This window comes from Suncus etruscus, chromosome 17 (genome assembly GCF_024139225.1).
Source record: "Suncus etruscus isolate mSunEtr1 chromosome 17, mSunEtr1.pri.cur, whole genome shotgun sequence".
Lineage (NCBI taxonomy): Eukaryota > Metazoa > Chordata > Mammalia > Eulipotyphla > Soricidae > Suncus > Suncus etruscus.
The window spans coordinates 74,663,310-74,691,195 of NC_064864.1; the positions used below are offsets into that span (position 1 = coordinate 74,663,310).

General features: G+C 57.0%; 1 protein-coding gene across 1 annotated transcript; it reads left to right on the forward strand.

Annotated features, from left to right (window-relative positions):
- On the forward strand, nt 1-27,886 carry MYOM2 (myomesin 2). The gene is made up of 36 exons (XM_049790375.1): nt 1-223; nt 2,785-2,937; nt 3,729-3,876; nt 4,191-4,354; nt 4,845-4,937; nt 7,497-7,585; nt 7,867-7,917; nt 8,183-8,347; nt 8,803-8,964; nt 9,531-9,672; nt 11,196-11,395; nt 11,644-11,697; nt 13,350-13,477; nt 14,378-14,561; nt 14,944-15,118; nt 15,745-15,866; nt 16,530-16,717; nt 16,838-16,964; nt 17,850-18,028; nt 18,376-18,490; nt 18,573-18,729; nt 18,868-18,974; nt 19,632-19,676; nt 20,108-20,244; nt 20,624-20,768; nt 20,847-20,906; nt 21,955-22,022; nt 22,687-22,800; nt 22,913-23,000; nt 23,768-23,806; nt 24,407-24,512; nt 24,628-24,791; nt 25,148-25,184; nt 26,555-26,577; nt 27,011-27,066; nt 27,479-27,886. Exons 1-36 carry the CDS (start codon nt 117-119, stop codon nt 27,794-27,796), a joined length of 4,410 nt encoding a protein of 1,469 aa, XP_049646332.1. The 5' UTR covers nt 1-116; the 3' UTR covers nt 27,797-27,886.

Consider the following 27,886-nt stretch of genomic DNA (forward strand, 5'->3'; position numbering starts at 1 on the left):
CCCCAAATGAGAAGCCAGTGTGTGGTAGCACAGGCCAGCTCCAGCCTTCCTGCTGCTCCCGTGGGCAGGGTGAGTGGGCAGTGACTGACCTGGTTTGTGTCCAGGTGGACCTCAAGATGTCCCTGGTCGCGATGCCGTTGTACCAGAGGCGACACAAGCACTTCGACCAGTCCTACCGCCACGTTCAGACGCGGTACCTTCTAGAAGAGTATGCGGCCAAGAGGTGAGGAGATGCTTGACTTCCAATTCCCCGACACTGGCCAAGGTCCTGGACCCGGGCTGTTCAGTGGAGCCTGAGGAGCTTGGGAAAACACTACTGGCCATGCCCGCCCATGCCCGTCAGTCAGTGCTGCAGGATAACTTTGGCTGGCCAGATCTCACGGACTGTCTCTTGGGGTCCGGATGCATTAGAGGGCTTCTTTTAAGTCCTCTTTGATGAGGGTGGATTCATGAACGGCAAAATATGAAGAAATGAGACCACATGATGAATGTATGTGGAAACACATTCTGGCAAGGGAGTTACAAATTTTATATCCATACTAGGAGTATTTAAGGAGAAAAAAGACAGTCTTGGACATGAAAGGAATTTCCACGTTGACAAAGGGCAGAGAGTTTTAGAAAAACAAAAACATTAGCAGTAGGCCTGTTGGATATACACAACCATCTAACTGGCTAGGCAGCTCAGGTGAAAAGGATCTATTTGAGAAGTCTTGAGTCAGAAGGGAGAAAGTTAGCATATCAAAAGGTGGAAACTGCTTGGCTGCTATTTGAGAGCAAAAAGTCTGACAGGCTCTGCAGACTAGCAGGGGGAAAGTTGCTTTTGAGTTAAAAGAGAGCCAGGTCAAAGAAATGTAAATTTTATACCTGGCTAGGAGTTTCAATGAGCTAAGTTTCTGACCAGGCTTTTTGATGTAGAGAGATGAAAATTGTCTGGTTTATTTGGTACTGAAAATTCTGTGGGCAAAAGAATTTGTTTGAGGCCATATTTTGGGCTGTAAGTATACAAGGGAGAAATAAAATTAAGCCGAATAATATGAAGGGACTATAATGTTAGTAACATGACATGAATTTCAGAAATATCTCTTTGGGAATTCCTCAACTCTCCACGCAGGGGCAAAGCTTCCTCAGAGGGTCTTTTTTTTTTTTTTTTTTTTTGGTTTTTGGGCCACACCCGGCGGTGCTCAGGGGTTACTCCTGGCTGTCTGCTCAGAAATAGCTCCTGGCAGGCACGGGGGACCATATGGGACACCGGGATTCGAACCAACCACCTTTGGTCCTGGGTCGGCTGCTTGCAAGGCAAACGCCGCTGAGCTATCTCTCCGGGCCCTCAGAGGGTCTTTTGATGGAATGCCCCGGGGTTTTCAGTTCTCCGTGCCAGGAAAATTCAGGAAATTCATCTGGTGGGCCTACTGAATCACCCCTTTAGTTGGAGAGATAGAAATTATTATCTATGACATAGACAAATCCGCTTCCTCCTCCCAGTGCATTGTGGACAGAGGACATTACTGGATCTTGATCAGGAAAGAACCAGTCCCAGGCTGTTGACCAGAGACCACTTATTACCTTTCAACAATGCTTAGATAGGACCAAAGGAGCTGGTATGTCTGAAGGATAACAGGACATAGCCTGAGGGGTAGGTGAGACGTACTGGGAGAAACCCAGTATGAACTATGGAGTTTAGGAGTGTCTGTCCTGGAGCAAGGCAGTATTGATGGGTTTTAGAACCAGAACTCTCAGTGAGGGAGGAGGGACAGCCCAAGGTCAATCCCAATTAAGAATCTTGGGAGGTGGTGCCCCTCTTTCTGCTGTTCTTCTCCATCTTTGAAGTTTTTAGCCTCAAAGAGACTCCCCAGAATAATCACTCTAAAAGGTCCACCTCCCCCCACCTCCGAACAGCATCACCATCACAGAGGGCATTCAACACCTGTCCTTGCCCTGTCACTCCTGGCCACTCCCACCGTGCCCAGCTATACCTACCTAGGCCCGGCTACACTCATCTATTTCCATCCATATCTGTTCACTTCTGCCCACAACATCCACACCCATTCTATCCCGTCTGCACCTGTCCACTCCTGTCCAGGCTCATCCACGCCCTTCCACTCCCATTCACTGTATGTTTAGCCCTGCAGCTGAGGCCATTGGTACTGCCCACCGCTGCCCACTCTCCGAATCCCCCAGACCAGAGCCAGAAGTTCCCAGTATGGGGTTTGAGAAGCAGAGATGAGCCTAGTAGCTGCATGAGTTCTACTGAGACGGGACATAAGCCCCCCCCCCCCCCCAGCACCTCTCTGAAGACCTCCTCCCCCTGGAGGCACCTTAGAAGGTCTTTGGTCTGCCTGGAGCTCTCAGTCCATGTCCCCGACACCCTATATTTAGACGTGCCTGGTGCCGGCACTAGGTTGACACCTTCAATAAACAAGGCCAAACACTGGCAGGAGCAGATGCCAACACCTCAGACAGATAAAATGCATGCAGGGCTAGAGGCTGGCACCTGGTGGTGGGGGCAAGCTGGGTTCCGGAAGCTTCCCTGAGGACTGGCATATGTGAAAGGGTGTAGATGTGTGCGTGCCTGTACGAAAGGAGGCAGGGTAGGTCTGTGCGCGCACCTATGTGCAAGGCAGACCTGTGTGTGCTCATGTGTATGTGTGTGAGGGAAGGCAGGTTTGTCTATGTACATATGTGCCTGAGGCAGTGACCGGGGGGGGGTGCACACACTCTGTCTCTCTTCTCTCTCTCTTTCTCTCTCTGTCTGTCTCTGTTTCTCTCCCCCATCACCCACAGAAGGCAGGCCTCAGCCCAGTCATCCTCGTGGAAATCCTCTGCTGAGGTATCCTCTGCCCAGAGAGAGTCCCACCAGGCTGCATCCAGGGCCACGACCTGCAGGGTATGTGCCAAGAGGCTGGAGGCTTCAGAGGAGGAGCAGGAGCAGGAGGGAAGGTAACTTGGGGTCCCCACCTGCTACATCAATGACATCTGGACTCCTGTACCCCAGGCTTTTGCTGGAGGGCTGTACTATTTGGACACTCCAGGGTCCCTCCAATGGGCAGTGGTGGCATGTGGGAGCACTTGGGACATCAGGATGTGAAAGGTCCTGGGGGGCACAGGAGGGACCCCATGCGCAGAGAGGTGGGTCCCTTAGGATGTTGTGGGCGAGGCATCGACCTGGATGGGCCTGCAGGTGCATTTCTGAGAAGGAGCCTCAGAGCTCCCTGATGCTATGGCCTGTGTCTCTTCCTGGAGGCCAGTAGCTGGGGCTTGAGGGGCAGTAGTGGATGTCTGCAAGAAGGCCTTGTTCTGGGGGCACAAGGCTGGTGGGCAAGATACAGGGAGCAAAGAGCCCTTCCAGGGTGAGGCCAGGACTCAGGGCAGGCACCTTGGTGAGGAAGGGCCAGGGGCAGCCTGACTTTGCAGAACCCTGGTACACTATGAGAAGGGGGTGTGGGGGTTACTAGATGTGTGTGGACATGCTAGGTGTGGGTGGTCTTGGCCTCAGCCCCTTTCTCTGCCCCCAGACTGGAGGCTTACTTCTTTAACTCCTTGGAAACTGAGTCTAGGTTTGAGCTCTGTGGATTCCTGGGCTCCTGGGGCAGGCAGGGTGGCAGGGTATTTCCCCACCAGTGATGCCCCCACCCCTGGTGCCCCACGGCACCTGACCACCTCCCCTGTGCACGTGTGAATTCCCTGCCCTCATGCTGCTCCTCGGTGCTAGAACCGGGTTCTCTGTGCAGGTACCAATCATCGTCGGCGCGGTATGGTGAGGCCAAGCGTCAGCGGTTCCTGGATGAGCTGGCCCGGGTGCAGGAGAGCATGGGGCAGGCCCGTGCCCAGGCCCGCAGTCAGCTGGACAGATATGCTGCCTCCTCCCTGCAGCTCTTGGTGCGCTGGGCACTGGGGATGGGAGCAGTGGAGCGGGGAGCAGGGGTGTAGGGTCTGGGAGCAGGGTGCAGGGTTTTGGGGGGGCAGGGTGGGACTGGCAGCCCACCGCCCCCATACCCCAGAACCCTCAGCAGCTCAGTTTTTTTGGAACCACACCTGGCTGTGCTCAGGATTTACTCCTGACTCTGTGCTCAGGAATTTCTCCTGGTGGGCTCGGGGGGACGCTGTGAGGTGCCGAGAATGGGACCTGGGTCAGTTGTGCCCTCCCCGCCGTGCTGTTGCTCCAGCCCAGCCTGCACCATTGCTCCCAGCAGGCAGAGGACAGGTCGGCCTGGGGAAGGCCCAGCTCTGGCTATGAAGAGCGGCTGGGCAGGGCCCCTGAGATCCTGGTCCGCCTGCGTTCTCACACTGTCTGGGAGCGCATGTCCGTGACCTTGTGCTTCACCGTGCAAGGCTACCCCACCCCCGTGGTGCAGTGGTGAGTTGGCCTGCTCGTTCCCCCAGTGACAGTGCTTCCCTGTGCCCTCTGCTCATTGCCTCCCTGTGGCCTTGGCTCATTACCCAAGTAACTGCATCCGTTAAGGGTTGGGGGCCTCTGCTCATTACCTGAGTGACCATTCTTCCATGTTAAGCATTCTTCTTGATCTTTCTCTGAGTAACTGTGCTACCATTCAGACCCCGTTTCTTACCCGAGTAACTGCTTATGGAGGACCCTGTTCATTACCAAGCAACAGTACTTTTGTGGGGCCTCCTCATTCTCAGGGCAACTGAGCTTCCACTCTCATTACCTGCTCGGTACCCGAGGAAACTTGCTCACACGTGAACCCTGCTCCTTCCTTGAATAACGGTGCTCCTGTGTGGGCTCTGCTGGTTACTTGACCAACCTTGCCTACATGCTCTGGGGCTCCGCTCCCCAGGAAAGCGAGCTGGCCGCAGAGCTGCTGCTCTTCATGCCCCATCCCCTCCAGGTATAAAGACGGCAACTTGATCTGTCAGGCCGCAGAGCCAGGCAAGTACCTGATCGAGAGCAAGTACGGGGTGCACACGTTGCAGATCAACAGGTGAGGGGGGGTCCCTGTATCGTGCACCTGTGGGGCCGGAGGGCAGAGGGACTGTTAGCCTCCCTGTTCTGCCTCTATCCTGTTCCGTCCTTGATCCTTGCCTGGGCAGCCCATCCATCTGTCAGTCTGTTTGCTACCATCTGGGCTCAGGAACAGAGCACTTTGTGGGAGGTGACGGTGGAGCAGAGCCAGAGGTGGGTCCGTGAACACTGGAAGGAAGAGCAGTTCAAAACTGGGTGGGGGGAGGTGAGGACCCACTGCCTCCCATTGGGTGTCCAGCTACCGCTTGTGGCTCAGAGACTGACCTCCTCTACCTGGAGCTCCAACATGAGCCTCAAGCTCCAGAACATGGGAGGAGACTCGCCTTGGCCCAGAGGGTATGATCTTAGGGGTATTTGTGTGCTCCCTGAGGTGTTGAGGCTGGGGGAGGGCCTCAAAAGAACAGGTGGTTTTAGCTACACGTGCAAATTGCTTACGAAGGAAAAGGAGAGACAGAGTGATAGCGTTGCACTAGGGCATTTGTACTTGTACGCGGCTGACCCAGGACGGACCCGGGTTCAATTTCTGGTATCTCATATGGTCCCCCTGAGCCTGCCAGGAGTGATTTCTGAGTGCAGAGCCAGGAGCAACCCCTGAGCACTGACAGGTGTGGCCCCAACCCCCACCCCACCCCCCCAAAAAAAAAAGAAAAGGAAAAGGGTTTCCTCCTCTTCATTAGGGACCCTTGGGCCTTGTGCTCACACACCCACCCCAATTCTACAACGCTGGCACGTGCTGATTCCTCACCTAGGTAGGCCTGCTCTCGGGCCGGGTGGCACAGACGGCTGGAGAGGAATGCCTACTGTTCCTGCACCAGGACACAGCAGTGCCCAGCCCCAGCCCTGACAGCTGCATCAGCTGCCCACACCAGGCGCTGAGCCACTGTCAGCGGATCAGATCACAGCGTCCCGTCTGGGTGTGCCATGTGCGGTGACACCGGCCCCATAAATACTCGCCGGCTCGTGTGTCCCACATTCCTGCTGCACCTGACACTTGTTTATAAGCTCATAAACCTGCCAGGATTCACCAGCCCCTGCTGCATGGAGGCGGATGGAACTCTGAGGCTGGCACTGGGCCCAGACTCGCTCCTCTGCCCAGCACAGCCGACGGTCGACCTCTTTATTTTTAGACACGACCCTGGTTCTCAGTGGGGGAACAGGGGCTGGGGCTGGAGAAATGTCACTGCCATGAAAACTGGTGGCGGTGCCTAGGGTAGCCTCACCCCAGCACCGGAGGGCCTATGGGTACACCTGGAGAGCTCTAAAGAGCCAGAGCCAAGAGGGGCTGTTCCGTCTCCTGGGACCTGCCCTGACAGAACAGGGACCCCTTGGCTCTGAAACAAGGGTCTTGAGGAGAGTGGGGGGTGGTGGTGGGCTGGAGAGAGTCTGAGAGGGGAGGAGGAAAGGAGACAGGGAAGACCTGGGAGGGAAGGGCTAGGGGGGAGTGCCAGCCAGGGGAGGGTCAGTCCATGCAGGCAGCACTGGTCCCTCTGGCATCATCCTGGACTAGGTTGACTATTAAGTCATTATATCCACTGACTCTGCCAGGGCCGGCTGCTGGCTCTGCTTCCTGTGCTCCCCTCTGTCTTTGAGACCCTCCCTGGGGGTGGTTTCCTGACAGGTAGCAGGTAACTGGCTAGTCCTTGTCAGCAGGTGAGGTGACAGGTGATGAACATTGATGGTCTTTGGCTGGTTCACAGAGTCTGTCTCTCTCTACCCAAGGGGCCTCTAGGGGGTGGCTCTGGCTTCTCCCACGAGGGGCTGGGCCAGACTATGGATGCCAGCTCTCCAGGGCTGCTGCTGTTTTCCCCTCCAGCTGCTCAGAGCTTCCGAGTCCAGCGCTGAGTCTCTGTTAAGTCCTAAGTGCTAATTGGGTCATTGAGTCTAGTCTGTGCTAAGGCGTCAGACACTGGCTCATGTCAGCAAAGATGGTCATCTCTGGTCATCTTGAAACTGGGGAGCTAGGGAGGCTGGTGCAGGGGACTCGGCCTCTGTCCTCCCTATAGGTGATTTCTCCTCCCTGCAAGGGGACTCTCCCTCCTCCCTGCAAGGGATTCTCCTTCCTCCCTCCTCCTTAGAGAGGACGCCCCCTCCTCTTCCCTGCAGTGTCTTGGTTAGAGCAGTTGGGATGTCTGTCTGTCATCAGAATACATGGCTGGGTGTCCAATGTTCAGAACTGTTGGGGTGTTGGTGGTAGAGCAGTTGGGGGGTTGGTGGAACAATTGGGGCATCAGTGAGGGCTGCCTGGAGCCTGGCCAGCAGGGGGTTTGGCCCTACTGAGTGCTGGATTATTGGGAGAGGACGGAAGGGGACACCGTGGACCCTGGTGTGCAGACAGTGGCTGGTATAAGCATGTGGCCTGCTTCAGAAAATGAGAATTGTGGGTTGTGTCTCCTCTGAAATCATAGCCTGATGTCCCAGGCCCAATCTTTAGGTTGGCAGAACCGGTCATTTCTGCTTGTACCCTGCTGTCGGCTGCCCTGCTCTCCCTTGGCACAGCCACACACCTTGCTCTCCCCAGGGCCCACTTTGACGACACAGCCACCTACTCCGCGGTGGCCACCAATGGCCATGGACAGGTGTCCACTCAGGCAGCTGTGGTGGTGAAACGTGAGTGTCTGGCCACCCACCGGGGTCTCAGGTGGGAGTGAGTATGACCATGGGTCAGGGTGAGTGAGTGACCGTGGGGTCAGGGGTGAGGGAGTGACCTCAGGTCTGGGGTGAGTGCCTGACAGTGAGTTTTGGGGTGAATGTATGTTTCCTGGGGGTGAGGGTGAATGTGTGACATTGGGCAGGGTGAGTGTGCGATTGTGGGTCTGAGGGATGTGTGAGTGTGCCTAAGAGGTGAAAGTTTGATTGTGGGTGGCCCTCTCTCTGTTCCCGTCTCCCAGGCTTCCATGGGGATGAGGACCCGATGCGTTCTGTGGGACTCCCTATTGGCCGTGAGTGACCTGCAGTGCAGGTGTCCCTTTGACCTACTCCTGTGCCCCGGTGGCCCCCATGACCTCTGTGCCCCTTTGGCCTCAACATGTCTCTGAGTCCCAAGTGTCTGCACATGCACAGTGCCCCTTCACCTTAGTGTCCTCTTGTTCACTGTTGAGGGCGCCTGGTTGCTACCCAGAACACCTCGTGGGTTGGGGCTCTGCTCTGAGCCTGTGCTGGGCGGACATGCCTATGCCCAGGGCCCTCAGCCTGGCTCCCCCACAGTGCCCCTGTCGTCTATGGTCCCACTCATGCATTTTGACGTCCAGTTCCTGGAGAAGTTCGGGGTCACCTTCAGAACAGAGGGGGAGACCCTCACCCTCAAGTGCACGCTGCTGGTCACGCCCGACCTGAAACGATTGCAGCCCCGGGCCGAGTGGTACCGAGACGGTGAGACCTACCTGGGCACTGGTCAGGGACAGGGACTCAGGAGCTCAAGGGCAGGGTGTGTTGGGCTTAACAGTGGTCTATGGTTTATGGGTGAGGCTTAGGCTGGGGGCGGACTTAGACTGGAGGGACATGGCCTGTGGGTGGGGTTCAGACTGGGGTGGGCTGTTTATGGGAGAGCTTTAGATTGGATGGGGCACGTTTCAGGGGTGGCGCTTAGACTAGAGATGAGCCTTGACTTATGGGCAGGGTTTAGACTGAGTGGGAGCAGGACATGGCTTGTGGGCGGGGCTTAGCCTAGGGACTTTTTTATGGGCAGGGCTGAGCCAGGGTGGGGCATAATTTGGGGAAAATGTCAGGGGGTTTAGCAGATTGGCCAGGGGAGAGTGAGGGCAGGAGGGGAGGGTAGCAGAGCTGTGGGCATGGCTGGGCCATAGGTCAGCCCCGTGTCCTCGCAGACATCCTGCTCCAAGAGTCCAAGTGGACCAAGATGTTCTTTGGGGAGGGCCAGGCCTCTCTGACTTTTGGGCAACTGCACAAGGACGACGAGGGTCTGTACACACTTCGCATCGTGTCCAAGGGGGGCATCAGCGACCACAGCGCCTTCCTGTTTGTCCGAGGTACGGGGGAGGGCATGCCAGGGGCTGCCTGGGGGTAAGGGGCTCTGTGGTTATGTCTGTCTGAAGGAACTTGGCCAGCTTTCTGTCCACACCCGTGTAGTTGGGTCCTGACCTGCAGGGCAGCTGGCACATGGTTTTGGAGTGCTTCTGGACACACACGTTTAGGGCCACATATCTTCGGGACCCTGTGAGAGACATCATGATAGCATGACCACATGCTTGTGTGACCCTGAGACTGCGACATAATATCATGGACCATGTTATATCATGTGACCACATGACTATGTCATCCTGAGACTGGATACATCATGAGACCACATGGCTCTATGACAGTGTATGTGACGTGAGACCATGTGTGACAGCCTGACACAGAGTGAATTCCCACTGGGTTTTGCCTGTAAGAGCCTCAGACTTGCAGTTGCACCAAGGACTCTTGAGTCACAGTCCCCAGCCCAGTATTGTCTACCAAGCAGGCTGTGGTGTCGGGTGCACATGGACAAGGCCCTCCATGAGTCACCCCTCTGGAGGCAGCAGTGGCTACCCAGGAGCCCCATCTTGCTTTGCAGATGCTGATCCACTGGTGACAGGGGCCCCAGGTGCACCCATGGACCTGCAGTGCCACGATGCCAACCAGGACTATGTCATCGTCTCCTGGAAGCCACCCAACACCACAAGCGAGAGCCCTGTGCTCGGCTACTTTGTGGACCGGTGAGTCCAGATCGGGACACAAACACGAACGGTCAGGAGCTTTCCCTGCTCTTGGCCTCGGCTCTGTCCCCACATGCCTTGTTCTCACTGCACTGCCTTCTTTGATGGGGTCCTACTGTCTGAGCTGTCTCTGCTGCACGGAAGCATTCTGGGGCTTCCAGGAGGCCTTCTAGATCATTCCAGAAGGATCCTTCCTAACAGCAGACTCAGTGGCCTTGGCCTAGCAGCTCCACAGGGTCAAGTGCCCATGCAGAGGTGAAGGCAGGCTGGGCTTGTTTCCTGGTCACCCTGGCTTTGCCCCAGGTTAGCTGAAGGCAGGAATGACATGATGTCTGGGAAGATTTTCACACGTGTATGCCAAGGTTTTCAACTCTAATGACTCAGGAATATAGACGCACACAGACATGGGCCATACTTAAGCCTGGAGAGTCAGGACCACATTTGCTTTGTGGACTGACCAGTTTGAGCCCCAGCACCACATACAGATCCCCAAGCGCTGCCAGGAGTGACCCCAAGTAGAGCCAGGAGTAAGCCCTGAACAATGTTAGCAATGGGCCCCCAAAAACACAAATTAAAATATATATTATGTGCATGTGATGACTGTTAGGCATAACATATATGACATATATGACATGATCTATAATAATACTCTGTATATTTTTTATTTGGGGCCAAACCCTGTGACGATCAGGAGTTCCTCCTGGCTATGTGCTCCGAAATAGCTCCTGGCTTGGGGAACCATATGGGACACTTGGGGAAGGAACCACAATTCATCCTGGGTCAGCTGCATGCAAGGCAAACACCCTACCACTGTGTCATCGTTCCGGCCCTAATAATACAATATCTTTCTGGTAGATTTTAAAGTGTTAGATACTAGGTACCAGATTTGTCCCGCACATATCACAGGTATCATGTACACACATGTATGTATAGATGTTATGCGTACTCTACAGAGCAGGATGCATGGTATGGGACATTATGCCATGTGCTTAGACAACATTCATGCATGTATATTACATGTACTCCTTGAAGAAATTTTATTACATCCATCTTTGAAGGATGTGTGCTGTATGTACCAAGTACATCATGTGATTAGAGAACACAATGTATGTACATTGTATACACTCCTTCAAGGATTCATGATGTGTATGTATCCCAAGTATATAATGTGTATTAGATGACACACACATACATTATATTCACCATGTGGTGTGATGGATGATGAATAATGTGTCATCTGTGATTCATGATCTGTGATATGTGAGGTATAATGAGTGATCTGTGCTTCATGGTATATGATGTGTGAGGCGTGATGTGTGATTCATGATCTGTGATGTGATCTGTGAGGCATGATGTATTATATGTGATCTATGATGAGTGATGTGTGATGTGTGATGAGTGATCTGTGATCTGTGATAACGTACCAGACACAGATGTGTGTTTCCTACCATTCCTCGACCGCTCTGTTGTCCTGGGTGTGTCTCAGTGGCCTTATCCTGGTGCCTCCCTCCCCTGTGCTGCAGGTGTGAGGTGGGCACAGATATGTGGGTGCAGTGCAACGATGCCCCTGTCAAGGTGTGCCGGTACCCAGTGACGGGGTTGTGTGAGGGCCGTTCCTACACCTTCCGTGTACGAGCTGTCAACAGCGCCGGCATCAGCAGGCCCTCCCGTGTCTCAGATGCCGTGGCCGCCCTGGACCCTGCCGAACTGCGGAGGCTGCAAGGTCAGCATGGAGGCTGGGGGACCTGTCCCAGGAGAGTGGGAACCCGAAGCTTGGGGAAGTTTCCACAGGACAACGCCAGGTCCTAGTGGATTGAGCACCTTGATGTGCTGGCCATGGTGGATGTCTGGCAGGGTGGGCTGGATGGGTATCCCTGGGGATAGACCCTGTATCTGACCATTCCCCAGTGTCTCTCATGGGCAGGGTGTGCTCAGCTCTAGCCTCACACCCTGCCCTGTGCTGTCCTCCAGCCATCCGCCTGCAGGGGGACAAGGAGATTGTCATCTGTCAGGACGACCTGGAAGGTGAGGCCCCTGAGGGTGTCTGCAGGCCCTTCTTGCTTCCTCATCCCCGACAAGTTAGCATGTCCCACACTTCTACCCCTCATCCCCCCCTGGGCCTCTGTTCCCTCAGCTCCTCCATGGAGGGGTGGGTATGCTCTGGACCCAGGATTGGGAATACTGGAAGAAAGGTGAGTGGCTGTCGCTCCAGCTCTCCTTGTGCTAGACAAGGTCAGACAGCCACAGGCTGACTGTCCTGGGCTCTGGATCTCAGTTCTGTGGAGTTACTGGCACCTCCGGGGTCTCTGGGCGGGACTTCCTGTGCCAGACTGCTCTGGCCTGGAGAAGCAAAGGCAGGTTCAAGATTTGGATTCTCAGATGTTCTCAGGTGTGATTTGTATGCACAGAGGTGATCAGGGCTGTGTGTGTGCGCACAGTCATGAGTAGGTGTGTGTGTGTGTGTGTGTGTGTGTGTGTGTGTGTGTGTGTGCGCGCGTGCACTGCTGTGAGCAAGCTTGAATCTTGTGCACTCTGTGGACCATTAGGCATGCAGAGACAGGCAGGGAACAGTCCAGCCTGAAGGTCACTAAGGATTGGTATCTGCCAGTTGGTGTCTCCCAAGGGCCTCTGTCACCTCGAGCTGGGAGTCTCCTACCGACACCCTTCACACCTGAGCTTTTCCTGCCAGCCTGGAACGAGCGAGGTCAGGCCCAGCCTGTTGCTCTCCTCTTAGTCGTTGGGGGCTGCTGACGCTGGTTTCTGTCCTTGTGTTTGTGGGCGACTCACTTCTCCCCACTCTTAGCTCCCAGGGCAGAGGATTGATTCCCCCCGTGGCCTGGGCCCACAACTGCCCTGCTCTGGCTTCTCCAGGCCCCAGAGTGGAGCTGGTCTCAGCCTGCGGGTCCTGATTGGCACCTAGAAGGCTGGGCCATCTCGCTAATACACTTGCTTCGTTGCACATGGCCGTGCTCTTGATGTCTCCCCACGGGTCCGTGCTGGGGGAGCTTCATGTCTGTGTGTCTCCTCCTGGGATCTGGCGCCCAGGCAGCCCGGCGGCTGTGCCCATGACCCTCCCTGTCCTGTTCTGCTGCCTCCACGTGCCCGTGGATTCCTCAGCTGCTGGGGAGCCTGGCGAGGCCCTGGACATAGTGTCGGGCTCAGCGCAGTCCCGGGATGTTGGAACCGGCTTAATCATGTGCTAATCTAAGTGGGAGCCTGTGGCCCTGCGCAGGAAGCTGGGCCTGGAGCATCTCCACCGCCTGTGGAATTGCCCCTGGTCAGAGTTGGCCCACACCTGCTGCCCCTGTTGGGCCGCGTCTGTGGAGGGGACGGGCAGGCAGCAGCCCCTTGTCTGGCCAGCCCTGGTCCAGCTGGTGTCTGTGCTCCTGTGGAAGGTGACTCGGGTGTGGGAGAAGCCCAGTGTTTGCACAAGGCAGGTCACTTAGGAACTCATACAGACCTGATCTCAGCACCGAGTGGGAAGCTGATCAGTGAGCACTGAGCACAGAGCCCCACCCACTGGGCATGGGAGCCCCCTGTTCTCTCCTTTCCCGAGCTCAGAGTCAGTGTCGCTTGAGGGACTGTGGCTTCAGGCCAGGGAAAGGTGCTGGTGTGCGTTGCGCTCTGTGTCCCCCCGCACAGGTTCCCCTCAGCTCATCACCCAGTCACTCCCGCAGGTGACGTTCAGCTCCCAGGTCCCCCCACCGACGTGCACGCGTCTGAGATCAGCCGGAACTATGTGGTGCTCAGCTGGGAGCCCCCGGTGCCCCGCGGCAGGGCCCCCCTGATGTACTTCATTGAGAAGGTGTGTAATGTGGAGGTGCCACTTCAGGGAGGGGACCCAGCGCAAGCTCCCCCATCCCCACCCGACTGTGCTGATGGGACAATGAGCCCAGCGTGACCCCGGCCACTGCCCTGCTCTGGATCCTACCCTTCTGTCCTCAGCACCCACTGTGATGGCTCTGAGCTGGGTCATCCCTTGCACCCAGCAAATGTCCAACGCTCTGTGGGTGCTGTGTGGATAGGCTCATGCCTCTGGGTGGACCCTCCAGTCCCTAGACCATTCCAGCATGAAAGCTGGGGATCACAGAGACAGAGAGATTTACACACAGAGATACACAGGCACAGAGATACAGACAGACAGACAGATATATACAGACACGTGTGGGTGCAGAGACACAGACACAGAGAGACAGGGATACAGACACAGACACACATGGGCATGGAGACAGACATAGAAGCAGACACACAGGCAGAGAAAGACAGACAGACATGCATGGACACAGATATACACAAACACACATCATCATGGAGACAGAGAAACACACAGACATGCAAGGACACAGAGGACACATACAGACACAGAGACATGAATACAGTGACATGCAGAGACACAGAGACACACAGAGATAGACACTCATCTACCTAGAAACACAGTCACATTCATGTGTAAAGAAATAGACTCATACACAGACACATACACACCTGGGCATATTTATACATGGACACACATGGTCTGCATGTACATACATGTGTGTGGTATGTGCACAGACACGTGGTGCCTGGTGCTGAGCCCAGACACCGAGAGGAGAGGGCCTGAACCCTCCTCAGCCTATGGGAGTGTGTGTGTGTGTGTGTGTGTGTGTGTGTGTGTCTGTGTGAGCATGGCCCTAAATGCCATGTCTGAGTTGGGTGTGCCCTGCAGTCGGTGGTGGGCAGCGGCAGCTGGCAGCGTGTGAACGCTCAGATGGCCGTACGCTCGCCCCGCTATGCTGTATTCGACCTGGCTGAGGGGAAGCCCTACGTGTTCCGGGTGCTGTCCGCCAACAAGCATGGACTGAGCGACCCGTCAGAGATCACAGCCCCCATCCAGGTGCAGGATGCCATGGGTAAGCGGTGCCAGCTGTGGGTACTCTTCCTGGGTCACACCTTCCTCCAAGTGCCCTTGACATTTCCCCAAGTGCCTGCTCTTTCTGCGAAGCCAGGAAACAGGTTAGAAATAGCTGTGGCCCGTCACTTTGACCAGGCACCAGCCTGACTGACTAAATGGTTGGCCTATATGTCTGCCTGTGGCCGCTGCTTTTTTCTCAGGTCAGGGGACCAGGAATATTAGGCCCCAGGCTCAATGTCTGTGACATTTCCCTGGAACACACAGAGCCCTGTGAGGTTCTGGGCTTCCTTCCCGGCTCTTGCTCCTTGTACATACCCCAAACCCATCTGTGTCCCCGCGGGGAAGAGCTGCCCCCCTCCAGCTGCCCATGTCCACGACAGCCGTGCCCTCGGCGCCTGGCCGTGTGCTGGCCTCCAGAAACACCAAGACGTCGGTGGTGGTGCAGTGGGAGCGGCCGCGGCAGGAGGAGGAGCTGCTGGGCTACTACGTGGACTGCTGCGTGGCTGGCACCAACCGCTGGGAGCCCTGCAACCACAAGCCCATCGGCTACAACAGGTGCCCGCCATCCTCCAGGCTCTGACGTGAGGTTTCCATCCTGGGGGGTCACCGCTCTCTCAGCGCCCCTCCGCTGGGGGAAAGCAGTGATGCACCGACTCCAGGCTGCTCCCTGCCACATCCCTCTCCTTCCCAAAACAGTGAGAGGCTCAGGAGGACACCGGGGAGCCCTGGGCCCAGGCCCCTGTGAAGTGGAAACCTCAAGCCCCAGTACCAGGGGATTGGAGGAGATGTGGGTCTAGAAGCAATCACCTACACAGGAAATAAGCCACACACGATTAAGGGGATAAAAAAAGGTTCGGGAGCTTCCACAGCAAGCCTTCTGCTCCTAAGAAGCTGATAATTCAGTTGTGGAAAAACCAAAACCGCAAGCAGTTTTCCCCTGGGACTTGGGGTCTTTATAAGGAAGCCAAGATCACACCCTGGGGTAGAGAAGAGGTAGATAAGACTCAATCCAAGGGATGTTTTCATCCAAAGGTGCTTCCAACCAATGATTGCCAAGCACCAACAAAGAGAGATACTGAGTAGGGTGAAGACCAATTGTACCAACACTCCTGCTTTGGCTGGGTCCCTGTGGCAGGAACATGGCCCCAGGAGTGCAGGGCTGAGCCAGTCACTGCCCGCAGGTTTGTGGTGCACGGGCTGACCAGCGGGGAGCAGTACAGCTTCCGGGTGAAGGCGGTGAATGCTGTGGGCACCAGCGAGAACTCCCAGGAGTCTGACGTCATCAAGGTGCAGGCTGCCCTCAGTGAGTGACGTCAGCCCCACTCCATGAGTTGCACTGTCCCTGTCCCACTCAGGACATGACATCATACCTGTCCCACCCAATGCATCATGTCAGCCAGCCAACCCCCGGTGAATAACATTATCCCTGCCCCGCCCCAATGGATGATGTCACCGCAGTGAACGATATCAATCCCACTTTGTCCTAGTGAATGATATCAGCCCCATCCCAGTGAGTGACGCCATTCCTGTGAATGATGTCATACCTGCAACCGCTCACTGAACAACGTCAGCCCTACCCTTGAGTGATATCAGACCTGCCCTCTAGGTTCTGCTGTTGCAGAATCTGGTTCTGTCCCATGGCCCCAGGCCTTGGGTTGTTGCTCTCCATTTCCAAGATGGCCCTGAGGATGGGGATGCAGCTGCCCAGGAGAGAAGGCTCCTTCTGGAAGCTTTCATAGAAGGGACGTACAGTGTGTCCAGGCCAGGGTGGATTTAGGGCAGTGCCTGGTAGAGACAGCCTTGGGCTCTTACTCCTGTGCTGCCTAGTGGGTTGGATGATTGAACACAGGATGCAGAGTGTGGGTCACAGGACATGGGGCTCAGGGTGCAGGACACAAATTCCTGGGCATAGGGCTAGGGTCAGGGTGGAGTCCCAAGTTGAGTGCCGTTCCTGCATGTCCCGCAGCGGTCCCATCCCCGCCTTATGGCATCACGCTTCTGAGCTGTGACGGCCACTGCATGACACTTGGCTGGAAGGTGCCCAGGTTCAGTGGTGGCGCAGCCATCCTGGGCTATTACCTGGACATGCGTGAGGCGGGGCACACCCGCTGGCATGAGGTCAACTCCTCACCCATCAAAGAGCGGCTCTTTGTGGTAGGTAGTGTGGCCCCCTGCACCCCCATGCCTCGGTTTCCCCACCTGTCCTGTGTGCAGGGGGAGGAAAAGAAGGAGTGCCTCTGTCATCACTTCTGCATGTCTACATCACCTGGGCAGGTGGAGGGCTTGACGGAAGGTTCTGCCTATGAGTTCAAGATCGCTGCCTGCAACCTGGCTGGCATTGGACAGCCGTCAGAGCCCAGCGAGCTCTTTGTGTGTGAGGCCTGGATGACGCCTGAGCCTGGTCAGTGGACAGGGAGGACATAGCTGGGTCTTTGGGTGGCCATGGATCCCGGGAACCAATGTACTGCCTCTGCCAGCTGGACCTGTGGGTAATGGGCGTGGCTCAATCTGTAGGTGCTGAGTCCAGCTGGACTCTGCAGCCCAGTTGATCTGGGCACCTGGTGACAGGCCGGGGTGGCGCGCACTGGAATCGGGAGCACTATGGGGTCGCACGCGGAGGCGGGTCAGGGGCACAGGATTTTGACAAAACTAACACCATAAATGGGCAGGTCTGAGAGCCCAGCTGGGTGGTGCAGGGGTGAGCTCGGGCCCCCTGAGACAGACACTGGCTGCTTTCTCAGATCTTAGCCCAGTCCAGCCCCAGAACCTTCTGAGTACTTCTCCTGGGTCCTGGCCAGTGCTGGTGGCCCATGCTGGGCTGGGCACACTGCCCAGATGGCAAGGTGGCTGCTGGCTTCTCCCTTGGAGTGTTGGGACTAACCAGGACTATTCGGGGCTAACGGAGCCTTGGCTCAGTTGCAGCCCTCAGAGCTCTGTGCCGTGACCAGACTAGTCTACAGGCCCCCCACCTGGTTCAGCCCTTTCTGGCCTCCAGGACCAGCTGCTGTGTCCCTGATGCCCTTAGTCTTTGCTCTGACTCCTGTTGATGGATGGGCTTGGCCTGGGCAGTGTCTGTGGTGTAGATCTAAGCAGAGGATCCCTGGGGACACAGACAGGGTGGGCGGCGTGGCAGGGTCAGCTCTCCCTGGAAGGGCCTCTTGGGTGTTCCCCCCACTTCTGAGTGTCTGCACTGAGAGTTTTCCAGAGTCCACATGGGTGTCCAGATCATACTGAACCTAGCCACTTCACTTGCCTCTGGGTGTGAGAGTGACCCAACCTGCCCTAGGCCCTGCCTACGACCTGACCTTCTGTGAGGTGAGGGACACGTCCCTGGTGCTGCTCTGGAAGGCGCCTGTATATTCTGGCAACAGCTCTGTGTCTGGCTACTTCGTGGACTGCAAGGAGGAGGCGGCCTCGGAGTGGCTGACGGTGAATGAGAAGCCCACAGCTCACTGCTACCTCAAGGTGACTGGACCCAACCTGCTGCATGGGCAGATCCCAGAAACCGGCAGCGTGGGCAGGGCAGCGGCAGCACCGCTCAGGGCTCACTCCTGGCTCTGTGCTCGGGGATTATTTCTGGTCTGTGCTCAGGGCTCACTCCCAGCTTTCACTGGTGGGATCTGAGCCCTATGTAGTGCTGGTGGACTCGGGCCTCGAGCGCTCAGTGTGTACCCAGCTTCTCCTCTCCTCTTCAGAGAAGAGCAGCGGCTTTGAGTAGACAGGGTGTGGGGCTGGGGAGGAGGGAGATGTGCCGGCAGGTGGCAGTCCCTGCACCCTCTTGACTGCTTACCCAGGCTCTCTCTGTCCTTCAGGCATGCGACCTCCTTCAGGGCAGGACCTACGTGTTCCGGGTGCGGGCTGTGAATGCCGGTGGTGAGGGCAGGCCGTCAGACCCGTCTGAACCGGTGCTGGTGGAGGCCAGGCCAGGTGGGCCGAGCAGAACGAATATCCCAGGCCAGGGTGCTTGCCACAGCCCTGCACCCCTGGGCTCAGCTCCTGCCTTCCCCAGGCACCAAGGAGATCAGCGCAGGTGTGGACGAGGAGGGGAACATCTACTTGGCCTTTGAGTGCCCCGAGATGACTGATGCCTCCCAGTTCGTCTGGTGCAAGTCCTACGAGGAGCTTCCTGATGACCCCCGGTTCAGGGTGGAGACCCTGGGCGACCAGTGAGTCCCTGCATGGCTTTGGCCACCCCTCAACCATCGCCATCCCCATATGTACCATGACACCTTGGTTCTGGATGGGGACTCTAGGCAGCCAGTGAGACCCAGCACCCCCTGCCTCTTCCCCCCTCCTCCCTCTAGCTCCAAGCTGTACCTCCAGACCCCAGACAAAGAGGACCTGGGCACCTACTCTGTGTCTGTGACGGACACAGAGGGCATTTCATCCAGTTTTGTCCTGGACGAGGCGGGTAAGGCGGGTTGGGACTTGGGGGGTGGGCAGTGCTGGAGTTTGGGGGCCCAGGGTGGCTTGAGCATGGACAGCTCCCCCCCCACCCCCACAGAGAAAGCTCTGCTCTGCCCCCAGTGCTCACAGCTCAGTGTACTCGGCTTCTTGCCCAGCCGTGCTGGAACCTCCAAGTCCAAACCTGATGTGAGAAGGACAGAGGGACTTGTCTCTCTCTGCAGAGAGATGGGGACACAGAAATAGGGGAGAGAGGGAGAGACGGGGAAAGGGGGACACAGAGACAGACGGAGAGTCAAGGAAATGGGGACAGAGGCAGACGGAGAGACAAGGAAATGAGGACCCTGAAGGGGGGACAGAATGAGCATGGAGGAGGTGGCTCAGCTGTCTCTCTTGCCCTTGCTCTCACCCAGGGCACGGGGGTCTGTGCCCAGCTGGTGTCTGGCACAAACCCTTCTTTCAGAGCCCCCAGACAGCCCCCAGTCCAAGGTGCTGTTTCCTGACTAGCTCAGGAGCACTAAGCCCTGGGGCGCCCGAGCCCCTCTCTGAAACCCAGACCCCTCTGGAGGTGGTCACGCCATCCTGCTGTGTCCGGGTCAGGGGCGCGCTCAGGCTTTTGGGGTCAGTGTGTCTGCTGGTGTTTGACTGAATTTCTTCATTGTAGAGCTGGAGCGTCTGATGGCCCTGAGCAACGAGATAAAGAACCCCAGTGAGTCAGAGCTGGGCAGGGGCAGTGGGCTCCCTGTGGGGGTCTCAGAGCATGGGTCCTTGTTTTGGGGGTCCTTGGGAAGTGAAGGCACCTGCTCCTTTAGGACAGGGACCAGCCCCTCAGATTTGGGAACAGTTACAGGGAGGCGGATCAGCTGCCCCCACAGGGCCCTTGTCGAAGCCTGGCCCTCCCTGCTGAGACCTGAGCCAGCCCAAAGCCCTGCTCGGGAACACCGAGGCCTGGCAGCCCTCCAGGGTATGGCTCCCCAGGCTCACACACAGCCCCTCGCTGCCTCGTCCACACAGAGACCCAGCTTTGGAGTGATGCCCCACACCCTGTTGTCTCAGTTCCCCTCCCAGGGGGCCCTCAAGTCTGTCTCGCTGCATAACTCATTCCCCCACGCCGCATCCCCTCCTCCCTGTCCTCCACAGCCATCCCCCTGAAGTCGGAACTGGCCTACGAGCTTTTCGATCAGGGCCAGGTCCGCTTCTGGCTTCAGGCAGAGCACCTGTCGCCCGAGTCCAGCTTCCGCTTTGTAATTAATGACCGGGAGGTGCCAGACAGTGAGGTGAGGGGTGTGTGATGGGAAGGGAAGGGTACAGGGGGAGAGAAGATGGGTGCAGTTGGAGGGGAGGGGTGTGAGGGGCGTGAGGTGAGGGGTGAGGGTCTGGGTTTTGGGTCTGTGGACAGTGAGGTGAGGGCCCCGTGGTGCTGGGCAGACTCTGGTCGCTGCTGGGCTGGAACCTGGGGCCTGCATGAGTTTGGGTTCCATGAGGCTGGCGCAGGAGGGTCTAGCCTGCTCTGTGTGGGTCAACATGGTATGGACCACCCAGATCCAATCCTGGCAGCTGGGATGGGGCGGAGAGGGAGGGAGACAGGAAAGGAGAGAAAAGGCGGCTGTGTCGAGAGCCCCAAGTCGCCTCAGCACCTGGTCTCCTGGGTTCCAGACACACAGGATCAAATGCGACAGGTCCACGGGCATCATCGAGATGGTCATGGACCGCTTCACGGTGGAGGATGAGGGCACCTACACAGTACAGCTGCAGGATGGCAAAGCCAAGACGCAATCGTCGCTGGTGCTCATTGGCGATGGTGAGCAGCTAGTGGGGATAACCATTGGTCCAGAGTGGCCACGACAGGCTCTCCCACTTACCCTCCTCCTCTCTGCAGCATTCAAGGCTGTCCTGGCTGAGGCGGAGCTGCAGAGGAAAGAGTTCCTCAGGAAACAAGGTGGGCTGATCAATGCGGCTTCCCCACAGCCCAGGGGATCCCCATGGTCTTGTCTGGCTCCTGCCCAGGATCTGAGACCTCTGAGTTCCCAGTGATCTCAGGCCACACGGGGTCCCCTGCCCCTCCCCTTACAGCCTGCGATGGTGACAGCCCAATCTTGTGGGCTGTGACCTTCACCTTGGAGCTAGGCTGTGCTTCTCCTTCCAAGTCCCCTACACTTCTTCCCTGAGTCTGTACCCCAAGGAGGTCCTGGCACCTTCTCATGCAGGCCCCGAGTCAGATCTGCTCTCACCCTCCTCTGGGTCACTCCCACCCGGACCTGGAGATGGGGCTGTCCTGGACACTGGGCTCAGGATTGATCGCTCTTGGCAGGAGCTCCTGAGGGCGGGATGGGGGACACTGTCCCCATGAGTGGGTGCATGGAGACTCCAAAGCATGGAGCAAACCGCCCTGTGGGGCGTAGGGGACAATGAAGGGTCAGGTGGGGCAGCTGGGCCGGGGCCGGGCGTCCCCTGAGACCAAGGCAGGTCCTAGTAGTCTTGGACCTAGTCTGGCTCGAACCTTTTCCCCAAGCACAGGCAGACCACTCTTCCCAGGCTCCCCTGGAGAGCAGGTGCCCCGTGGGAAACCTTTGCTGGACCGTGGCACTTCTGTGTTTTCCCGTTTTCCTGCTTGCAATGAGGTTCTGACTTCGGGGTTCGGACGCTCATCTCAAGTGTCTGCAGTCCATGGCGTCTACACTAGGTGGCACCACAGGCCCCTGCTTGGGCGTCTGTTCCCTGGGAAGCTGCATTTGCCAACGCCCCCTCGGCCTTCTGAGGCATAGCCAGACTCTGAGCCCCTCTCTGGTCCAGGGTCTTCCCTCTTGAATGCAGACTTAAATTGCTCTAGGCTGGGGACTGGAGACCGGTCCTGGAGATTTGTCTTGCAAAGAACCCATGTTCTTTGCTTCTGAGTCATCCGTGTTGATTCTGCCCCAAACTGCTCCCCGGACTGTGATGTCCTCTATGTGTTCCCAGCACCCCCTGCTGACCCTTGTTCCCTTCAGGTCCCCATTTTGCTGAGTACCTGCACTGGGACGTCACTGAGGAATGCGAGGTTCTCCTGCGCTGCAAGGTGCGCTGTTGTGGGGGGAGCGGCCTGGGCTGATAGGGAGGGTGGCGTCAAAGGCTTTTGTGATCCCTCTGTGCTTTACCCTCCTTGCTGTGGGGCCAGGGACTCCTTGGGAGTTTAAAATACATCATCTTTGGTTTGAGGCAAGGGCAGTGCTAGCCCCGAAGGCCGAGGGTGGGGACAACCCATTGTCAAGTACTCAGTAGACATGGGTCCTCCCCAGCACTGAGCTCGCTTCACGTGCCTCATCTGCCAGTGGCGTGGAGCCTGAGCTAGTCTCCAGGTATGAGACACAAGAGAGACACAGGCAGGAGCCCGATCAGGGCGGAATTCTGCAGGCATGAAGCAGGGTCCAGGTCCTCAGCACACAGTCCTGGGGTGGGCTGAGTCTATGCCCACATTTCTAGCCCTTGCAGCTGAAGGAGGTGTCTGTCCCCATGGCAGCTTGACAGGACAGCTTGTCCCCAAGACAAGCTTAGCTTGTCTTGATTACGCTCCACAGCCAGGAATGGCTCACGAGCTCCCCTGTGCTGCCAGTGGGTCTGCGTGTTCCGGAGGCTGGCCCCCTGCTGTCCCGGGCCGTCTCCTGCTGTTTGGGTCTGTGCCGGTAACTCCCAGCCAAGGAGAGGCTGTCCCAGGCCAAGCACACAGACTTCCTGTCGTGCAGGTGGCAAACACCAAGAGAGAAACCGTGTTCAAGTGGCTGAAGGACGATGTTTTGTACGACGCTGGGGCACAGCCAGATCTGGAGAAGTCGCTGTGTGAGCTGCTCATCCCTAAGGTATGAACTGGTGCTCCTGTCCCGGTCAGACCTGCACCCCGAGCTCCTGTGGGGTGCAGAAATGTGGGCTTGCGGGTCCTTCCCGTCCGACGGGGCACCTGTTCTTCTGTAGCTGTCCAAGAAGGACCACGGGGAGTACAAAGCGACTTTGAAAGATGATAGAGGTCAGGACGTCTCCATCCTCGAGATCGCAGGGAAAGGTGAAGTAGCTCCCCCCACCCCTCTCTCTTTTCCCCACCCCACCACTGTAACTACCCATTTCTTAGCAGGATGGGCTTCTCCCGGCTTGGGCTCTGGCTTGAGCCTACGGTCATCAGCCAGGTTTCCTCTCGGAGCTGCGGCAGTCGATGCTGAGTCCGCAAGGAAGGGAGGGATCTCAGACCTGTGCTTGCTCTTAGGCTTGGTGAAACTCCTCTTTCTAACTTTTAAACATTTTTATTTTATTCATTTATTTTTTGTGTGGTTTTTGGGTCACACCTGGCAGTGCTCGGGGGTTATTCCTGGCTCCAGGCTCAGAAATTGCTCCTGGCAGGCACGGGGGGGACCATATGGGGCTCTGGGATTCGAACCGATGACCTCCTGCATGAAAGGCAAACGCCTTACCTCCATGCTATCTCTCCGGCCCTATTTTTTGGTTTTTGGGTCACATCCAGTGGCACTTAGGGGTTACTCCTGACTCTGCACTAGGAAATTGCTCCTGGCTCAGGGGACCATATGGGATGCTGGGACCAAACCTGGGTCTGTCGAGTGTTAATCATGTGCAAGGCAAATGCCATACCACTGTGCTATCGCTCTGGCCCCTTTTTTGCACTTTTAAACTAATTTAAAAAATTGCATTGCTTGGAAGGATTCATCACACACACACACACACACACATGCGTGTGTGCATTTTGCAGGGGAATGTTGGCAGGGGGTGGGTGCTTTCTGCTGGGGTGGCGCCTGGTGATGTATGTCCCTTCCCTTTCAGTGTATGACGACATGATTCTGGCGATGAGTAAAGTCTGTGGTGAGTGCCTGCCTTCTGGTCTTTTTGCTTTTGCTGTGGGCGGGTAGGTGGCCTTTCCTTCCTGAGCTGTTCTTTGTGGGAGTGAGTTTGTCATGAGTTCCTATTTTTTCCTTTCTCTTTTGGGGGAATGACTGGTTTCATGGCAGCTCATACGGCTCTGGTCACTCTACTGCTGAGCAAGGTGTGACCCCCAACTGCATTAAAGTGGGCTGAGGCTCTGTGGAGCAGGCATCATTCAGCATCCAGCCCTGGCTCAGTGAATGTGGGAGTAATTCTAACCTGGGGCCTAGCTGCGAACCACATATTGACTTTGCCCATTCCTAGCCTCAGTCTCTGCCCTCTGGAGCACGTCTGAGCTAAGTCCATGTGTCTGGGGCACGAGGGGTCTCTGTGTGCTCCCTCATCCATGCTAGGGTCAGGCCTCAGGGGAGCTGACCCGGATCTGGTTTCTCCCTCTGTCTGCCCATCGGGACTTGAGTCTCCAATCAGGGATCTTTCAAGCATGTTCCACACCTCTTCCTCACAGGGAGGGGCTGGCATGTCTGTGGCCACCACTAGGGACACACCTACTCCTTAGCTCTCGGCTCCCCTTTTCTGCAGGGGCGTCGGCCTCCCCCCTGAAACTCATCTGTACCCCGGAGGGGATCCGACTTCAGTGTCTGATGAAATACTTCACCGAGGAGATGCGTGTCAACTGGTATCACAAGTGAGTGCGAGAGGAGGACAGGCCCGCACGGGACACTCCTTCGCACAGGGGAGACGAACTCTCGGGTCCATACAGGAATGGCCCTGTTTTGGACTGGCCCCTCCTGTTTCCCCAGAGATGCCAAGATCGCGTCAGGAGAGCACATGAGGGCAGGTGGCAGCGAGCAGATGGCCTGGCTGCAGATATGCGAGCCCACAGAGAAGGACAAGGGAAAGTACACCTTTGAGATCTCTGATGGTCAAGACGCACACCAGCGCTCCCTCGACCTGTCAGGCCAGGGTGAGCCCAGGGCCCAGAGGGAGGTGGGGCAGCAGAAAACGGCTCTGTCAAGAAAAACAGAGGGGGGCGGAGTGGTGACATATGTTGTAGGACATTTGCCTTGCATGCGCTAACCTAGGATGGACCGCAGTTCGATCCCCTGGCGTCCCACATGTCCCCCAAGCCAGGAGCGATTTCTGAGTGCATAGCCAGGAGGAACCCTTCAGCATCACCGGATGTGGCCCAAAAACCAAAAAAGAAAAGAAAAGGGCTCTATCTGGGCCCTGGGGCGGCCTGGCTGAAGGGGATGGTGGCCTCGGGAGTGGGAGTCCAGCGAGCCAACAGATGCTTGGATGAACTGGCCTTTGTTTCCGCAGCTTTTGACGATGCTCTGGCGGAATTCCAGCAGCTCAAGTGAGTCGGGGTAGGGGGTCACCACACCTTCTGGCCATGGCCCTCTCATTGCTGTGTGTGGGGACATCTGTGGCACCAGCTCACCTGGGACGGGGTGGGGATGGCCAGCTTGGGGTGTAGTAGGAAGCATCTTCCTGAGCACAAGGTGGTGGGTGCATCTCCCTGCCTGAGTCCCTGGGGTGGCTCTGAACGACCCAAGTGAAGAACTTCTGAGGCCAGGATCACACAGCATGGAAACGGGACTTTAGTCCTCGGGGCCACACCTGCCTCCACGTGCGGGTGGTGCTGGAATCTCCTGGGGGTCCTGATGCTCTCCCAGAGCGGCCTCAGGCCAGGGCTGTGGTGAAGGGTGAGTCTTCGGGGGCACAGCAAAATTCAAGAGAAGCCTCAGAGTCACCCATGGCCCACTGTCCACATCCGCCCACAGTCCACTGCTGGTCCACTCCCTGCAGGATCACAGTACCTAGGCCTAAGTCCGGGTGTCCAAGGGCTGCTCTGGGTCATGCCGTGCTGGACACGGAGGCCCTGACAGGCACACACACCTCCCACACCCCCAGAATCCTGGGTGCTACCCTGTGCTTCCTCCAGCCCCACAACACGCTTTGTGTGCTCTGTGCACTGGAGCACTTTCCAGAAGGGTCTAGAATTGGGGCCTTATGGTCCCTTCTCACCTGTGTCTCTCCTGTGCTCTGGGGACCAGGGTGCCTCCCGTGTGTATATGTTCGTGCCTTGTCCACTGGTAGAGTGGCTTTCATGGACTCCTCTGGGCCTGGGTTTTGGTAGTTTCCTGTGATCAGCCCAGCTTGGATGATTAATAGACATTTGTGGGATTGACCAGCTGACAAGGCAGATGAATATGACTTGACGTTTGGAGTGATGGAGAGAGGACTGTTCTGGTAGCACAGGAGGGCGTTTGCCTTGCACGCAGTTGACTTGAGTTCCATTCCTGGCATCCCGTAGGATTCCTTGAGCCTGCCAGGAGTAATTTCTGAGTACAGAGCAAGGAATAACCCCCGAGAGTCACCGGGTGTGGCCTAAACACCTAACCAAACCAAAAAGTGATCAAGAGAACCTGAGAGATGCTGCAGGCTTCAAGGCACTTGCCCTGCATGTGGCCGACATGGGTTCCATCCCTCATACCCCATAGGACAGCTCCCTGCCAGGAATAAATCCTGAGCACCGTTGGGTGGGGCCCAGAGCCAAAAATCCAACAAAGTGACAGTGAAGCCTTGTCTGTAGGCTGGGGCTGGGGTTGTGCTAAGACATCTTTTCTCTGAGCCCTGTGACTGAGGGGGGCTGCTCTGTGGGTCCAGGGAGGTAGGGAAGGATGGGACAGGCTGCCTTTCCTGACTCTTCTCTCCCCATCTTAGGGCAGCTGCCTTTGCCGAGAAGAGTAAGTACTGGAGAGTTCAGTGATGCTGGGGCAGGGGTGTGTGTCCACTTCAGATCCTAAATTTCTGGAGAGATAATAAGTGGCAGCCTCCATTCAGATGCCCTCCTGTACCAAAAAGCCAGGCCGGGCACCACAGCCACCTTCGATCTCCTCTGTACCCCGGGACCTCCCCCTCTCCTCGCTATCTGGGTGTGCTGGTGGAAAGTGGCCATGGGGGGCTCCCCTGAGCAGGGATGAGACCACAAAGCTTGTCTCACAGCCCCTGGACAGGGCTGGGTTGCACATGGATCAGCATGGGCATTGGCTGGGATCAGAGGCAGCTCTGGATGGGAGCTTCTGACCAGGCCCTGAGGACTCACAGACACAGGTGCAGCAGGGTGGGCAGAAACCCCTGCAGATGCAGGGAAACCTATGGGGGATTTTCTTCCTGCAGACCGTGGAAAGGTGATAGGTGGCCTGCCAGATGTGGTGACTATCATGGAAGGCAAGGTGAGGTGGGAGGGGACGGGGATGGGGGGTGGACAAGGGTAAGACAGGAGGGAGCAGGGACAGGGTGGAGGGATGGAAAGACAGGAGAGGGATGGGGGAGCAGGGGCAGAATGGAAGAGTGGAGGAATTGAGGGACTAGGGGTGGATGGAGGGGACAGATGGGGAGATAGGGCAGGCTGAGGGAAAGGGCAGGATGGAGAGATGGGTGGGGGGAGGAGGAATAGACAGGTGGGGTGGAGGGGAGGGATAGGGGGAGACATGGGGTAGGTGGGAGGATGGGAGCAGAGGGATGGGGATAGAGTGGGCAACTGGTGGGAGCCTCAGTTCTGCAGAGGCCAAGCCCTGAGCTGAGGCCCCCACCTGGTCCAAGTGGGAAGACTGTCTCGCACTCATGCCCGCCACCTGCCCGCAGACCTTGAACCTGACGTGCACGGTGTTTGGGGACCCGACACCGGACGTCTCGTGGTCCAAGAATGACAAGGACATCGAGCTGAGCGAGCACTTCGCTGTGAAGGTGGAGCAGGGCAGGCTGGTGAGCCTGAGCATCTCGGGCGTGACAGCCGAGGACTCGGGCAAGTACACCATCAGTGTGCAGAACAAGCACGGTGGTGAGAAGATCGACGTCACAGTCAGCGTGTATAAGCACGGTGACAAGCTGCCTGACGTGGCTGCCCCACAGCAGGCTAAGCCCAGGCTCATCCCCGCGTCCACCTCAGCAGCTGCCGAGTGAGCCGGCCCGGTGCTACGGCCACTGCTCATGGTCTTTCCCCGGGCTCCACGTGGCCCTGCTGGAAGAAAATAAATGGTTCAGATGACTCTA